The following is a 16,160-nucleotide window of genomic DNA, read 5'->3' on the forward strand; positions in this document are numbered from 1 at the left end:
CACAATAATCAAGAGTGGTGATACATGCAGCTTAAGCATTGCATGCGCAGAGTCCTAGGAACCCCCCGTGGACGCTCAAAGCCTCACCCATTGTCACTTACCTACAGAAGTGGGGCCGACACAGAGGCGTTACGGGTGGTCTATACGCAGAGCTAACAAACCATCTTTACTCACAGCCCCTTCTCGAACGACTGTGCTTAAAATGGCGGGACCGACTCGAGATCACCTATACTGAAGAGGAATGGTCGGACATAATAGAAGCCCTTGACAGGGGTGTCCGCGAAGCCCGCCTGAAAGTCTGTCTATTTAAGGTCCTCCAAGAATGGTATTGGACCCCCATAAAACTCTTTAGGGCAGACTTGATGCCACATGCGAAGTGTTGGCGATGTGCAGACCTCCATTGTGACCTTTTCCACATTCTATGTCATTGCCCGACGATACAACCCTTAAGGGAAGCTTTGCGCCACACTCTGACAGACTCTATACAGATACCAAACCCGACCCCGCCATCACTCATTCTTTTACACGATATGCGCCCGTACCTCTCCCTATCACGACCCCATAAACGGTTACTCCATACGGCAATCGCCACAGCCAAAATCTGCATACTCCGACACTGGAATTCCAGCATTGCCCCAACACCAACAGAATGGATGACAGCCATTCAAACCACCACCCACGAACGGGTAATTTACAACTTGCAGGATCAAGCGGCGCTATTCACGGAAGTTTGGAGCCCCTTCCTGAAAAGATCATGAGGCAGCTGGTGGACGGTCAGCGGAAGGCAGTCGTTACCCCAGAACCCCCCAACTCCCCTCTACTCCCCCCTCGCCCACTCTGTCTCCCTCTCCCTCTCCTTCTTTCCCTTTCCCCTCACCCCCTAGGCTATCCGCCTTGGTAAATGTCCTAGACCCCGGACCGTTTCAACATATATTAATGACTCCCTCCCTCTCTTCATACCCGATCAGTGTCTGACCACCTAATTCAAATAAAAACATTCTAACCTATATATCTCCACGGATATTCCCTTGACCGTTCCCTTTCCAGCGCTATCCTTCCCCAACCACTGGAATCTCTACCTCATATTATAACTATTTAGGCACATATACCATACTACTTAATCCTACATGACAACCCACACCAGACAGGGAATAATCGGACCACTCACTCACCAGCCTTGACATTCTGCCCCCAAGACCTCCCGCCCCTCCATTTACCTCTCCCAACCTCCCTTTTCCCCTTTTGCTCATACTATCTCCCTCTTCCCTTCCCTCCCCATGACCAATCTTTTCTTTCGTCCTCTATTCTCTCTTTCAATCCCTCCCCTAATTATTCACCCATAACACCATAACCTATTATTCAGAATATTTGTTAGATTGCATATGTCTATATACCTACTGTGAAACTATTTGTTGTAAAGTAATGCTCTGAAGATATATTTCTATATACTCTGTACCACCCTATATTCCTTAATAAATAATAAAAAATAAAAAAATAAATAAAAAAAAGATTGATTTGTTATTTTTAGAAAACATTGCATCCTTGCATGTGTCGTTGCCAATTATTTGTTATGAGCTCCTGCCCTTTTCGCAATTTTAGTGAGGCACCAGAAGGTGGCAGACTCAGGGTATCTAATTTGAAAAACAAAATGGGCTATTGTTCATGGTCGTATTAAATTTATGGACTGTTGGGCCTCCCCCCTCTCCATGCCTGACTAGGTTTACAGCGGTAAAGCATTTTTCACGGGTTGAGCATGTGGATAGTTAACTAGCTCTCTGTGGGCATTACCAGCCCTCCAGTATCCTAGTGTGTGCATGGGGGTGCCATCAGTGCGAGCAGTGTTTTTTTACCTTCATGCGCACAGGGCAATGTATAAAGGGGGAAGGCGTGTTGCAACCGAACGTTGTTGGTGATTGCAATGTGCTCTGAGGTCACGTGTATACCCTCTACTCCCAGAATTTAGCGTGCAACGTGACCCTCCCTATTGACCCCAGGTGTCTTGCCTAGGCCCTTTTTCTAGAGACTTGTTTTGAGCTAGCTTTGAGCTTCTTTTAAATGTTTTTTGGGCGCTTCCCTCAGTCTTCACATGATCTGTTAACTCAATTGTTGTGAACCGAAGGGGGGGGGGCGGAGAGTTGTTTAGTGGCCCCCATGTGTCCCTGATATTGAGTTGTCTGAGATTGGGATTATTGCTTCCTCCAGATGGTGTGTGTAAGGTCTTGTGTGTTGGCTGATTGCTGGGCCTGATATGGGGGATGAGCATATTTCTGCTTTCTATTCTCGCTCAGAATTGTGATGAATCTTTTTGGACTCCTTTTCCCTGGCATTGCACCCCCTCCCCCGCCTCAGATCACATCTTTCCCAGGATATTTGGACCTGTGGTTTTTCTGGCAATGGCCAGGGACTTCTAAACAGCTACATGCTTCTTTCATTATTTTGGAGTGGCATGACCCGGTGAGCAGGCTTAGGTTATTTGGAAAACTTTGAGGGAAAGGAGGAGGCAAAATGTAGCTGCATTGAGAGTCCGGCACAAGGCCAAGATCTCGTTGAAGTTTGCCCAAATGATGGTAATGGTTTGGGACGGCTGGTTGTTCTGGTGAAACTCCCCCTCTACTGACTCAGTGCCAGGTGGTGCTTCGCAGTCTGTTGGGCCTCTTGTGTGCTGGGGAGGTTATGGGGTCTTCACTCTCCCAAGTGTAGGGGAAACCTGGCTCCCAACACTGGAGGACAGCTTCGTTTTGGAACTAAAAGGGGGGTCCATTTGGCTGGAGTCTGATAGATTTCTGGGGGCACTGTTGGGACCACATGCCATGAAGGAATTTTGGTCTCCGGGCTGGATGTCGAAAATGAAGACCTTCTGACTTGGTTATTGGAACCTGTCCCAATTGACTTATGGTTGTGTGGACCTGGGTGCCTGCCTTTAAGCACTGATTGGGGATTCACCATGCCACCCTCATAAAACTGCCCGCCCCCTGGGGTGTGGCCAGCCAACCCCACCCTGGAGGATCAGCAGCAGAGTAGGGCATAGGCACCCGCAGGCACCCTGAATGGCAGACTCTAGTGAGAATACCTTATCAACAATACATGTACAGCAGCTCTGAGCATTCCAAACGCAAGTAAAAACTTGAATTCCTAATGTTGTCTCGTTGGTCCTTTTGAGTTTTGGTACAGCGATTTCTGAGGTGTGCGTGAAATGGATGCTTCACATTGGGGGTTTAGCTTGCTGCACATTTGGGTTCTGTGTTTCTGTAAAGGCATTGCTTCCTCAAACAGTTACCCCTCCCTGCCGTGGTGGTGTCCCTGGTCCTTGTTGGGCTAAGGTTGGTGTTTCCACATGTTTGTCCAACTACCTGGCCCCTGTTGCTGTGGTGTGGCGGTGGACTGACCTTCCTGCAGCTGAGTGTGTGGTACATTCGGGTTTCCCTTGGCTGGGTTTTGTGGATGGAGATTTTGCGGGGACTGACCCAGGCTCATCCATCTCTGTTTGTGTTATGCCTTTAGATGGCATCTGTCGGTCATGTGACCCATTCTGTGGCAATGATGACATTCTCTAAGGGCTGGCTGCCGCCAAATTGCCTGGTTTCTGCCGTTGTAGCTAAGTTGAAACTCCCTGGGGTTATGCTGTTCAGCTCCCTTCAGGACTGGTGCCATTTGCACGCTCGTGGCCAACGGTGCCCACTCAAGAGTGGTCTTTTCCAATTTGTGCTGGGCCACCTTAGTGATGTGTGTCTGTGCTTTCTCTTGTCTTTCCCTGTCCTTTTCGTGTTTCTTTTTGTGATAGTGTAATATGTGAGCTCGTATCATCTGCCAGGGCTCGGTGTCTAGCCCCACTAAGCTGTACAATCTGCTTTGTATTTTGGTGGGCAGCCCCTTCTTGAGGATATTTTTAAAAAATACAACCTGGGGGCCCATATCGGTTGATGGCTGTCCTGTATCTTGTCCCCATTGTTCCCTCATCCTATCCAAAGAATCACTTACGGTCTGCCCAGGTTTAATGTTTTTTGCCATCAACCCTCTTACATCTGGGCAGTCAGGGAACATTTCCCTCTGCTCCGTCCATATTTGGTGCATGTACGATTAAATGTGGCCCGTCATGCTTGGTGTTTGTCTGTGTGATTGCTGGGATGTGAGCTCAGGCAAACACCGTGTTAGTCTGCTCTCCGATAAGACTACTTACCAGATGTTTTACATTGCGTATCGCTAGGTTTATTTCCACACTGTTCTTCCCAAATCATGAGATCCATTTCCCCGCCCCATCCAACAATGGTGACAATTTGGTCCTTAGCCCTTCTTTATCCACCTGAGCCCATGGCACATATATTGTCCCTGACATAATCTTTTGAAGTAGCCGGTACATTTTGGCTTTGGGTAGCTCCAATGATTTCTCCCTAACATGGGGCCTGATTACGACCTTTGAGGAGGGGATTACTCCATCACAAATGTGACTGATTTCCTGTTCGCCTTATTACAAGTTCCATTATATCCTATGGAACTTGTAATACAGCGGAGGGGGTATCTGTCACATTTGTGATGGAGTAATACCCTCCGCCAAGGTCGTAATCAGGCTCATAGTGTTCCCATCTTCTTAGACAATCCTGCATGTAGGGGAAGTTGCACTTGGGATCTCCCACTCCATGCCGGATGCAGTCTTCCACAATGGCCATGTCCTGTGGTTCGAAAGATCCCTCCTCGGGCCAGGGTCTATCATACTGGTCTCTTCCCTTGGTCCAGCCGGCTAGCACGTGACAAAATGGTTGCACAAAGATTTTGCCTTCCTCTCGGGCCACTATCTCTCTTGGGATCAGTTTTTCTGTCCTGCTCGTTTGGGAGGAGCAGCAGACGTCTTTGTCACTGCTCTCCTGGTGCGCACGCAAAGGTGCCATCTTAGTTCTTCTGTGATTAACTTGAGTTTGCACCAGGCAACCTGCAGCCAAAAGCCTCTCCTTTGGTTCTGCCTCTGACTCTTCTCCGAACGGTTCTCTCTACCTACCCACCCCTCCTCAGGTGGAAGGCGTGCCACTCTACTTTCTTGTTGTGCTTCCCAGGTGCAAGCTCTCTCTCTCTCCTATTAGTTTGCGCCTTTTTTCTAAATCCCACCTAGGTTGCCTCCTTCGTTCTGAGCTATGTGCTGTTCTTGTTGGTCAGGACTTGCCCTCAAACTCGCTTTCTGTTGTTTCTTCGACTAACTGAGCAAAACCTGTTGCTCCTCACTCGTCATCGGATCCCAGAGGAATGGGACCCCTTTCCCCACCGCTGCTAGTTGTGCCACTATCCAGAACCACTATGAATCTCCCTGTCACTTGACTCTGTTCACCGTAACCAGTGAGAGTGCATGTTCTCACTACCCCTGAGGTTCGATGGGCTGAACTCAACGGATGGGAGGGTCGAACCTCGGTGGGTGGGGGGGTCTAGTGCTGGACTGGGGTATTTCTGGGATTGCCTGGGCCTTTTGGCCTGTTAGACGGCCATACCTGGACCCAACAGTTTGCTATTCGTTAGGGGACACCCGGACTCATTCAACTGGCAGATTGGTATAACCTAATGCAGGAATAGAAGGCATCAGGGAGAGCGTCTCCATTCCTATATATGGCAGGGGAGTACCGACGCCTTGCTTGCTGATTGTGGGAGAGGATGATAAGTCTGGACCTCCTCGAAAATGGCCCATAGTTCTAATAGTCCTTCTTTTGCCTTACGTACTTGGTCTGTATGTGTGTCCTCATGTGTTCGATTATGTTAGTGTCAAAGGTTCCCCCCTTTGGTCAGGGAAATGTGTTTGCCTTAGTGCGTGTGCTATTCGTTGCAAAACTTATTACGTTTTTTAGCCTGTTTGAGGAACCTGGTTTTCTTGTAATTTAGTGGCGGCTTCGTGATAAGTTGGGCAGTTTGTTTTAGGGGACAGATACACTTCTAGCTTTTCTGGTTTTAGGGAATCTTAAGTCTTACTCTGGTAGTGGGGAAATATATACACAGGGATTGCTAGTTCTAACTATTTTACTATGAGCTCAGCGTTATTTACAGATGTATCAACATGAACATTTCATAAACACAAATAGCAATGCATATGAAGGGTCACAACCTAGAAGAAAGTGCAATTGTTAATTCAAACCTCATGAAATTTGGCATCAAATAGAAAACTTTACTTTGGTATCAAATAGCAATTGTGAGAGATAGTTACCCCTTCGTATATCACATTGAGTCATCGACAAAACACAATACTCAAGATAAAACCCAGCTGCATTAATTTACCAGACATCACAACATCAAAGATACATCCATTTTCAACAAGAACAAAGAAAAACTGACAGAGAAAACAAATGATGACTTTGTCAGAAATACCGTACCCCTTTCCTAGCACATGCTATCCTGTGACCAGGTGAATCTCTGCCTGGTATATAGGACTAGGTGAACCTGATAGTCTGTCAATATCAGCTTTGGGACAAATATAATAACAATTTATGCAGAGAAATGGAATATCTTGACAACCACAGGCACTTCTTGGCCAAACACAAGCTACATCTAATCTCCTAGATCCAAATCTTTTTCTCTAGCATCCAAATCACACCCTATATCACACCCAGGGATCATGCGTACGATCTTTGTCATACCCAGCAGTCCAAGCGAACAACACCTCTCACTTCTTTCTGATACCAACAGTGTTAAGAAATCGGTAGCACTGAGAATAAACCCTTCTAGACAAAAAAAAAAATGAGATTGAGGGTGCACGCCCTATATCACACCCAGGGCCCTTGCATCCCATCTGTGTCACACCCAGTGGTCCAAGTGGTGAGGCCCCAACCTTGATCACACTCAAGGGACAAGCTTACCATCTATGTCACGCTCTGTGGTCCAAGGGAATGACACCTCTGAGGAATGAAATGCTGGCCTTAAATCACACCTAGGGCTTCTGCATAACATCTGTGTCACACCCTGCGCTCTATGCGGTCAACTCTGTATCACACCCATTAGAAAGAAAGTAATTCTAAGCTGATTCCAATTACCCATTACGAACAGCACAGGAAGGATTCAATTTTAATAATGAATGTAATTATTTTTGGGAAATTTAAATATAGGAAGGGCAAATTAGAGGTTATTTCATGTATAGTACATGCTTGCTTAGTTGTTTCTGATTTCCCTATGGGTAATTGGAATCAGCTCAGAATGACTTTCTTTTGGATATTATGAAAAATGATATAAAATGGCATATAAGTTATATTTCCCATCTAGACGATCAAAATGTTCTATAATTGTTTTTAGATTGACAAAGTTAGATTACGATAAAATTATAGACTCAGTCACAGGCGGTCGATATACGAATCATGACACAATGTTCCATAATAAGATTAGTTTTGTGGTCATGATCATATAAATGTAAGAATTCTATGCTAAGTTTGAATATTTATAATATTTAGTTTACACAGAAGTGATTGATGTTGTACGTGCTATGTTATGGCTGTAAGAATAATTGGCATCTATCTATAAAACAAGAAAGAAATCACGAAGACGTGAGGAATGTGCTAAAAATCTATTTTAGGGGAATAAATTATATTTATGTAAGAATTAAATCTGAGAAATTCATGAAAGTATTATTGCGGTTCCGATCATGAACTATGGGGGTCATTCTGACCCTGGCGGTAAAAACCACCAGGGCCAACGACCGCGGGAGCACCGCCAACAGGCTGGCGGTGCTCCCTTGGGCATTCTGACCGCGGCGGTACAGCCGCGGTCAGAAACGGAAAACCGGCGGTGTACCGCCGGTTTTCCGCTGCCCTGGGGAATCCTCCATGGCGGCACAGCTTGCTGCGCCGCCATGGGGATTCCGACCCCATACCGCCATCCTGTTCCTGGCGGTTTTGGCCGCCAGGAACAGGATGGCGGTATGGGGTGTCGTGGGGCCCCTGGGGGCCCCTGCAGTGCCCATGCCAATGGCATGGGCACTGCAGGGGCCCCTGTAACAGGGCCCCACCAAGATTTTCAGTGTCTGCCATGCAGACACTGAAAATCGCGACGGGTGCTACTGCACCCGTCGCACCCCTTCCACTCCGCCGGCTCCATTCGGAGCCGGCATCCTCATGGAAGGGTGTTTCCCACTGGGCTGGCGGGCGGCCTTCTGGCGGTCGCCCGCCAGCCCAGCGGGAAACCCAGAATACCCGCGGCGGTCTTTTGACCGCGCAGCGGTATTCTGCCGGCGGGACTTTGCCCGCCGCCCGCCAAAGTCAGAATGAGGGCCTATGTCTTTATACATAATTGTAGTAAAACATGTAATTTGATAAATGCTGAGGTTTTGTAATATGGCCATTTTAGACATACCGACTCGAATGAGAAAACATTGGAATACGTTCTCTATAGATGCTGGCAACAGTATAAATAAGTACACAAAAACGATATAACTGACAAGGTTTCACAATATAGTGTGTCGGTATGAAAGAAAATAATTAAAATTAACATCATGGTTTCGACAATGAGTCCATTCTTACAAATTAACCTTGCTAAATATACGACCGTATAAATGTAGACGCCACTTAAAAATGGCTGCCATAGATACACGGCCCTTAATGAGGCTTGAAACAGACCTCCCAGGTAAAAGCGTTTAACTAAAAGTATATAAGCGGCGTGAGAGCATATGACAAGTTTTGCTGGTATGTCGTCTAGATGGAGTTCTGCTATGGCCGCTACCTGCTATACTCATGTGCAAATAGTATGTCAGTACATTTTCGACATATGTGTTTTAACTGGCAACAAACTAGTTATGATAACTTACCTTGACACAAGTGTATTTTCAATTTATTGACCGCTTTTTCCTATTTCGTCTGTCTCTGGCTACATATACACTATTCTAATGGAATTTAGATGGTGTTGAACGTAAAATTGAAATTTTCATGTATATACATATTGATCATGCAAAAGGAGAGCAAAATTTATATGCTCTATTATCAATGATCATAAGTTCTGCACAAAAAACATAGACCTAACATTATTGAATGGAATAATATGATAAAATCATGGCGACAGCAGTATTTGACTTTAATATTTTTCACAGTACCTTAAATGTACAGCACTTTAGGATTTAGATACAATTTTTTATTGATATATGGTTTTATATGTTTATATTCTTTTAGCCCTGAAGAAGTCCGTTAGAACGAAGCGCGTTGGCTATGGATTATTTGTTTTCAACCTGTATTAATAAAGAACAATGATTTTAACTAGACTTGGTTGTTGAATTAATAGATTTGTGACTCAACTTAAAAATATGGGACAGTAACCTTTCGGATACCAATAGATACTTCAATGTGCTGGGTCTCCTTTTCAATGTTTTAAACCAGGTTTCTGGTTATCTGAGGCTTAGGGGGGTTGGTCCTCAAGACCTGAGTACCATTAGCGTCACTAATTGTATATGTAACTAAATATGAAGGTGCGCAATGATCACCCCGACCCCCTTCCTATACTGAGAATATATATATATATATATATATATATATATATATATATATATATATATATATATATGTGACCGTGAGCCAATATACATTTGTTAAACAGGCTTAAAGAGTATGTGTCTAATTTATTATTATGACATAGTAACGATACATATTTCCTAAAGAACTATACATATTTAGAATATATACATAATCAAATTATAAATATTTATGAACACAGGCATATGCAGTCCGTTGCTGTTTGGATATGGTAGTTATGAAGGAAAGAGCCAGGTCCCTGGATCTTATATTTGGGGGTAATGAATTCCACAGTTTGGCTGCTTTGGCGGATAAGGATGTACCACCTATTGTCTTTTTTTTGTATGGTGGTGTTCTAAGACGGGGTGTTTAATATTGAGCGGAGGTTTTGTTTCTGATAAAAAGCAGTCCTGTTCCATGTATAGCTTTGTGGGTGATACAAAGCAGTTTGACAGTGGATCTTCTGGCAACGGGAAACCAGTGTAGTGCTCTCAAGGCAGGGGAGACGTAGGCTTGTGGATTTACATGTAATAGTAGCCTGGCAGCTGAGTTCTGAACACGGTGTAGTTTTTTTATAATAGATAGAGATGATCCATGGTAGAGTCAATTGGCTTAATCCGGTTTGGATAGTACAAGAGGGCTAGTAGCCTGTACCTTGTGTGGAAATCCAGGGTGGGGGAAGATGCATCACAGAGTTTTCAAGGTGATAAAGCTTCATCGTGCTAATTTGTCCACTTGGGCATTCATTGTTAACTTGGAGTCCATGGTAATTCCAAGGTTTTTGACTTCCTTAGATACTTGAGGAGGTGGTCCAAGATCGTCAGGCCAGGCGCACAGTGGGTCATAATTTTTCCAGTCACCACATGGGAGTATTTCCGTTTTGGTAGCATTTAGTTTTAGATGGCTCCAAGTCATCCACTGATCAACGGCTCTGAGGCAACTGAAGGTTTGTGACTTTTCAATGTCTTTGGGGCATTCCAATTTTAGTAATATTTGTGTGTCATCTGCATAGTTGTAGCATGTGAGTTGAAAATCATTATTCAGTTCTGGTAATGACATCATGTAGATGTTGAAAAGCAAAGGTGAGATGATTGATCCTTGGGGGACACCTGCTTTTGTGAGGTATGGTTTGGACGAGAAGAGGGGAGAATAGATAATATGAGTTCTGTTTTGAAGATAGGATGTATTCCAGTTGAGAGCAGTCCCTTCTATGCCGGCTTTGTGGAGTCTTTAAATTAGGGTGTCATGGTCAACAGTATCAAAGGCAGCCGAAAGGTCCAAGAGAAGTAGTGCAACAACTCCATTGCGGTCGACTGTGTTTTCAAGATCATCCCAAATTGCTATGAGTGCCGATTCTGTGCCTATTCCTGGGCAGAATCCAGTTTGGTAGTCTGAAGGTATGGAATTGTTTTCAATGAATTGTGACATCTGGGCAAATGCTGCTCTTTCTAACAGTTTGCCGAGGAAAGGTCCATTTGTAATTGGTCTCTAGTTGTTGGGGTTCTGTGGGTCTAGGTTTGTTTTCTTTAATAACGGACATATGTATTCTTTTTTCAGGTCTTCAGGAAAAGTTCCTGTGGTTAAAGAGTTACTGATGATTTCTTCTTACAGGTTTGGAAGCAGAAGTAGATAAAAGAATGTTCCTGAGGATGTGTGGTGGACAGGGGTCATAAGGACAACCAAAGGCCTGCTTGCTTTGACCAAATCCATAAATTCACATTGTGATATTTGTTTGAAGGAGTACAGAGGCTGGGTTGGTTTATTGTTTGAGGGGATTTAAGGAAAGTGGTTGGTGCTGATGCTTTTATTCTGTTTTAAATAGGAGTCCAATGTATCTGCCTTGATTGTGTAATGAGTCGCCAGTTTGTTTGTGAAATCTTGAGTAGTGGGATGACTTCCTGCCATGCATTTAGATATTTGAAATTCATTGAGAAGTTTATTAAATTCTTTGGTTGCAGATTTATCATTTAGAATTCTGTCTGAGGGGTACCTTTTTTAGCTTTTTTGATTTATGATTTATAAATTCCATTACGTTTCTGTAGCTAAAGTTTGTCTTGAACGTTGTTTGTTTTGAGCCAGGTCCGTTGCAACCTTCTGATTTGTTGCTTTATCTTTTTAAGTTTCTCCAAGTTGTTGATTTTCTTTTCTCCTGGTTAGTTTTTCTGAGTAGTATTAGGATATTGAAATCTTCCTTTAGCCACTCATAAAGTTTTGGAACAGAATTATTTGTATCTAAATCTGTTTTGGCTGTTAGTTGTGTTTCTAAGTCTTTAAAATTGAGTTTGCTCCATGGTCAAAAGATGCATGTATGTAAGTTATTATGTGGTGTGTTGGTTTGAGGTGTTTTATGTCAGAAAGTTATCAAATGGTGGCCTGACCATGTGATTGGCGTGATGCTATGAACGGTAACTATTTCTGGCTTTGCAAAAATGACATCTAGGATGTGTCCAGCGATGTGTGTGGGATTGTGCACAATCTGATGTAGGTTCAATGCTACTGGGCCACTGGTGATAGCTTTTGGATGGAGCATATTGGGTTTGTCAAACCAAATGTTTAGGTCCTCAAGAATGCATAGGTTTGAGCATAGTGCTATAAGGTTTGAGACTGTATCTAGAAAAGTGTCTGGCAATGTTGAGTTGTTAGGGGGAGGTCTGTAAAGGAGGAAGTTGGAGTAGGGTTGCATCTGGTGAAGAGGGCCTCACAACATAATATGGAAATTTGTGTTTTACTGAGATTTATTGCTTGTTTGAATATTATTGCTAGTCCACCTCCTCTCTTGCCTATATGGCTTTGTGTGATCGTTTGATAGCCCGGTTTCATGCAATACTGGGGCCATGTCATCTCCCAATCATGATTCCGTTTTGAATAGCAAGTCCTGTTTTGTGTCTGCGAGCAGGTTGTAGATGTGGTGCTTGTTTTTTGAGAGTGATTGAGCATTTAAGAGCAGGCAATTTAAAAAAAATGTGTATTTGTGGTGGTGTTGTTTTGTTTTGGAGAAGGGTGAGTAGAATATGTTGGCCTTGTAGCAGGTCTGTTGTTAGTTGTGATAACTGTATGAGGGTCACAATAGTCCTGATTTTCAGTATGGTGTTCCTCTTCCACCAGGCTTAGGAGGCATTTTGTTGGGTCTGTGTGTGTTGGTGGTGGACTTGGTGGCTGAGTTACATAACGAGCTTAGTGCTTTTGTAGAGTACCCTTATTGTGTAATAGACAAGGGGATGCGAAGTTGTGGAGAGTGGCATGTTATTTATTTTGTTTGCGTCTGTTGCACTGTCTCCCAGACATAACACCATGTTGCTCTTTAGCAGCAACAGATGCAATTACACCAGGTTTCCTAGGAAGCTTAATTGGAAACATATTTCAAACATAAAACCCACCTGTACAGCCCAGCAGTATTTCTGATGAAGAATCTCAGCAAAACCTCGCACACAGATTCATACACCTGGCAATGTGCAAACAAGTGGCCAGGTCTCATCAAAGACTCTGGGGGTGATTCTAATTCTGGCGGGCGGCGGAGGCCGCCCGCCAGAATTCCGCCCCCATAATACCGCTCCGCGGTCAGAAGACCGCGGAGAGTATTATGAGTTTTTCCCTGGGCTGGCGGGCGGTCTCCAAAAGACCGCCCGCCAGCCCAGGGAAAAACTCCCTTCCCACGAGGATGCCGGCTCGTAATCGAGCCGGCGGAGTGGGAAGGTGCGACGGGTGCAGTAGCACCCGTTGCGTATTTCAGTGTCTGCAAGACAGACACTGAAATACCTTGCGGGGCCCTCTTACGGGGGCCCCTGCCGTGCCCATGCCATTGGCATGGGCACGGCAGGGTCCCCCAGGGGCCCCGCGACCCCCCCTACCGCCATCCTGTTCATGGCGGCTTTCCCGCCATGAACAGGATGGCGGTAGGGGGGGTCAGAATCCCCCATGGCGGCGCAGCAAGCTGCGCCGCCATGGGGGATTCTGAGGGCAGCGGTAAACCGGCGGGAGACCGCCGGTTTACCCTTTCTGACCGCGGCCAAAGCGCCGCGGTCAGAATGCCCTGCGGGGCACCGCCGGCCTGTCGGCGGTGCTCCCGCCGACCCTCGCCCCGGCGGTCAAAGACCGCCGGGGTTAGAATCAGCCCCTCTGTGTCAATGCAGCAGCTTCAACGATTATGACCGGTTGTTACGTTTGACACCATCTCTAAACAAACAGCCTTTATGCTCCCACATATTCTATGCAAAAAGTTATTACAAAGCGCATGGTCCTGTGTTCCCCAAGTAGACCTAGGTTTTGCATATCTGAGCACTTAATTCAGTTCCTGCTGAGAACCTTCACCAAGGAAAGGGTTAAAAGCATACTAAAGATGCCTGGTCCTGTTTTTTAAATATCACACTGATATTTTAGTGTGCCATAGCTGGCTAGATAACATCTTATGTAAAGGTGTACGGTGAGTGGATTCCAGCTTTGCTTTTGCATCAGATATGTTCACTGGGCCACAATTTGAAGAAAGTGAAATGGAAATGAGCACAGCATGCTCACTTCTGCGCAAAAGGACACATTTTCTAGGTCATACATGATTAATGGATGTAAACTGGATGCTTCTCAAAGATGCTCACAAATTATTTAGATTGTTGCTTATGAATACAAATAATTTTTTTAATTGTAAGTGCCTTATTCTTCATTTAAGAGAGTTCATGTTTTTTGTTTTTTTTCAGTTTACTTTTATAACTTCGGATGGAAGGATTATGGTGTTGCTTCTCTGACTACTATACTTGACATGGTGAAGGTGATGGCGTTTGCATTACAAGAAGGGAAAGTAGCTATTCATTGCCATGCTGGACTTGGCCGAACAGGTATATTTCTAATAAAAAATATATTTTATTTACAAAAAATACATACCCAATTAGAAAGGAACAGTTAACAATTGTATGAAGATTTTTTCACAGTTTCAACATAGGTCAACTTATGAGAGTATTTGCAGAAAACAGTTACTGAGAAAACTGTTTTTCTTCTAGTGCACCACTGAAACACATACATTAGTCCAGTGGGGGACTACCCTGTGGATCAAAGGCAGAGGTCTGTTCAGAGCATGAGGCATGAGTACTCACTCACATTTTCCAAAGGGCCAAAAAGATTTGGGGGGTCATTCTGACCGCGGCGGACGGCGGTCGCCGCCCGCCACGTGGTTCCCGCCGAAAGACCGCTCCGCGGTCAAAAGACCGCGGCGGTCATTCTGGCTTTCCCACTGGGCTGGCGGGCGACCGCTGAAAGTCCGCCCGCCAGCCCAGCGGGAAACACCCTTCCCACGAGGACGCCGGCTCAGAATTGAGCCGGCGGTGTGGGAAGGTGCGACGGGTGCAGTTGCACCCGTCGCAAATTTCAGTGTCTGCTAGGCAGACACTGAAATTCTTTTTGGGGCCCTCTTACGGGGGCCCCTGCAGTGCCCATGCCATTGGCATGGGCACTGCAGGGGCCCCCAGGGGCCCCGCGGCACCCCCTACCGCCATCCTGTTCCCGGCGGGAGAACCGCCAGGAACTGGATGGCGGTAGGGGGTGTCAGAATCCCCATGGCGGCGGAGCGTGCTCCGCCGCCATGGAGGATTCTCAAGGGCAGCGGAAAGTCGGCGTGACACCGCCGACTTTCCGTTTCTGGCCGCGGCTGAACCGCCGCGGTCAGAATGCCCAGCGGTGCACCGCCAGCCTGTTGGCGGTGCTACCGCCGACCTCCGCCATGGCGGTAATTACCGCCAGGGTCAGAATGACCCCCTTGGTCTCTGATGTGACCGAGGCCGCATTGTTGCCAGCAGGTTGGTGGTCAAGGGGGTATGTGGCAGTAGGGTGGGTGTATAGAAATCGAAGCACACACACCTAGTGGCTGAATAGCAGAATGTGAAACCAGAAAGCCTTGGTCAATCATGGCGTCCCCACTTGATAAATTGTGATATCCTAGGCAATTGTTTTATTTCACTTCCCTTCTTTTTCTTCATTATGACATATGGAAGGACCTCCAGATACTTAATTTCAGGATCTGTGTTGTACAAAACCGAAATGACTTGCGTCTTTGTTCATTATTGGCATTGCAGTCTCGGGGCGGGGTAAGCACAAAGGTTTCAAAATTCATGTTTGAAAACTATCATTTTCTAAAAAAAATACTTCTCAGTGCACTGATATCTGATGTACTAAGGTGAAATGGTTCTGCACATTAAGGAAATACACTTTGATTTTTTTAAAGACTCTATTATATTTGTACACATGTGCTGCAAGATGTCTTTAAAAAATGAAGGTGTTCCCAGAGAGATGTGGTCCAGGACACTGTAGTTACTTCCTTTTTTTAACGTCAGTTAGCCTTTAAAGAAATGCTTGCCTGTTTATGTAACATAATATTAGTGCTGAGTTGAGACAACAACAGCCCAGTGCTACTGTAAACCAGGGGGCCGCATGTAAAGGTCAGTGGTGTTGCATGCAGTCCGTGCACTGTACTTTGAGTATCACTGGATTAGAGGAGGCTCTACTTTCAGCCGGGTAATCCAAACTACCAGGCACGCATGCTGGCCCCACTGTTGTTACTGATAGTGGCAGTCCACCAACTTGGATCATACCGGCTAAGCCTTCCTTTTACTATACTCCACAGGGCTAACCCCTCTACCTCATAAACAAATAGAGGCTGGGGAAAAGTGGGAGTATGAGGTAGGTACTATTTTTGATTACCTACAAATAATTGCATTACTCCAAGTC

General features: G+C 45.4%; 1 protein-coding gene across 3 annotated transcripts in view; it reads left to right on the forward strand.

The window, feature by feature from the left end:
* The window catches only part of PTPDC1 (protein tyrosine phosphatase domain containing 1), a 227,818-nt gene that overhangs the window by 148,322 nt on the left and 63,336 nt on the right, over positions 1–16,160 (forward strand). For all 3 annotated transcript variants that reach the window (XM_069206402.1, XM_069206403.1, XM_069206401.1), the window contains one exon: positions 14,141–14,278. In XM_069206402.1, the coding sequence (XP_069062503.1) occupies positions 14,141–14,278 (138 nt within the window). The remainder of the gene's footprint in view (positions 1–14,140; positions 14,279–16,160) is intronic.

Source organism: Pleurodeles waltl, chromosome 9, assembly GCF_031143425.1.
Source record: "Pleurodeles waltl isolate 20211129_DDA chromosome 9, aPleWal1.hap1.20221129, whole genome shotgun sequence".
In the NCBI taxonomy this organism is placed as follows: Eukaryota; Metazoa; Chordata; class Amphibia; order Caudata; family Salamandridae; genus Pleurodeles; species Pleurodeles waltl.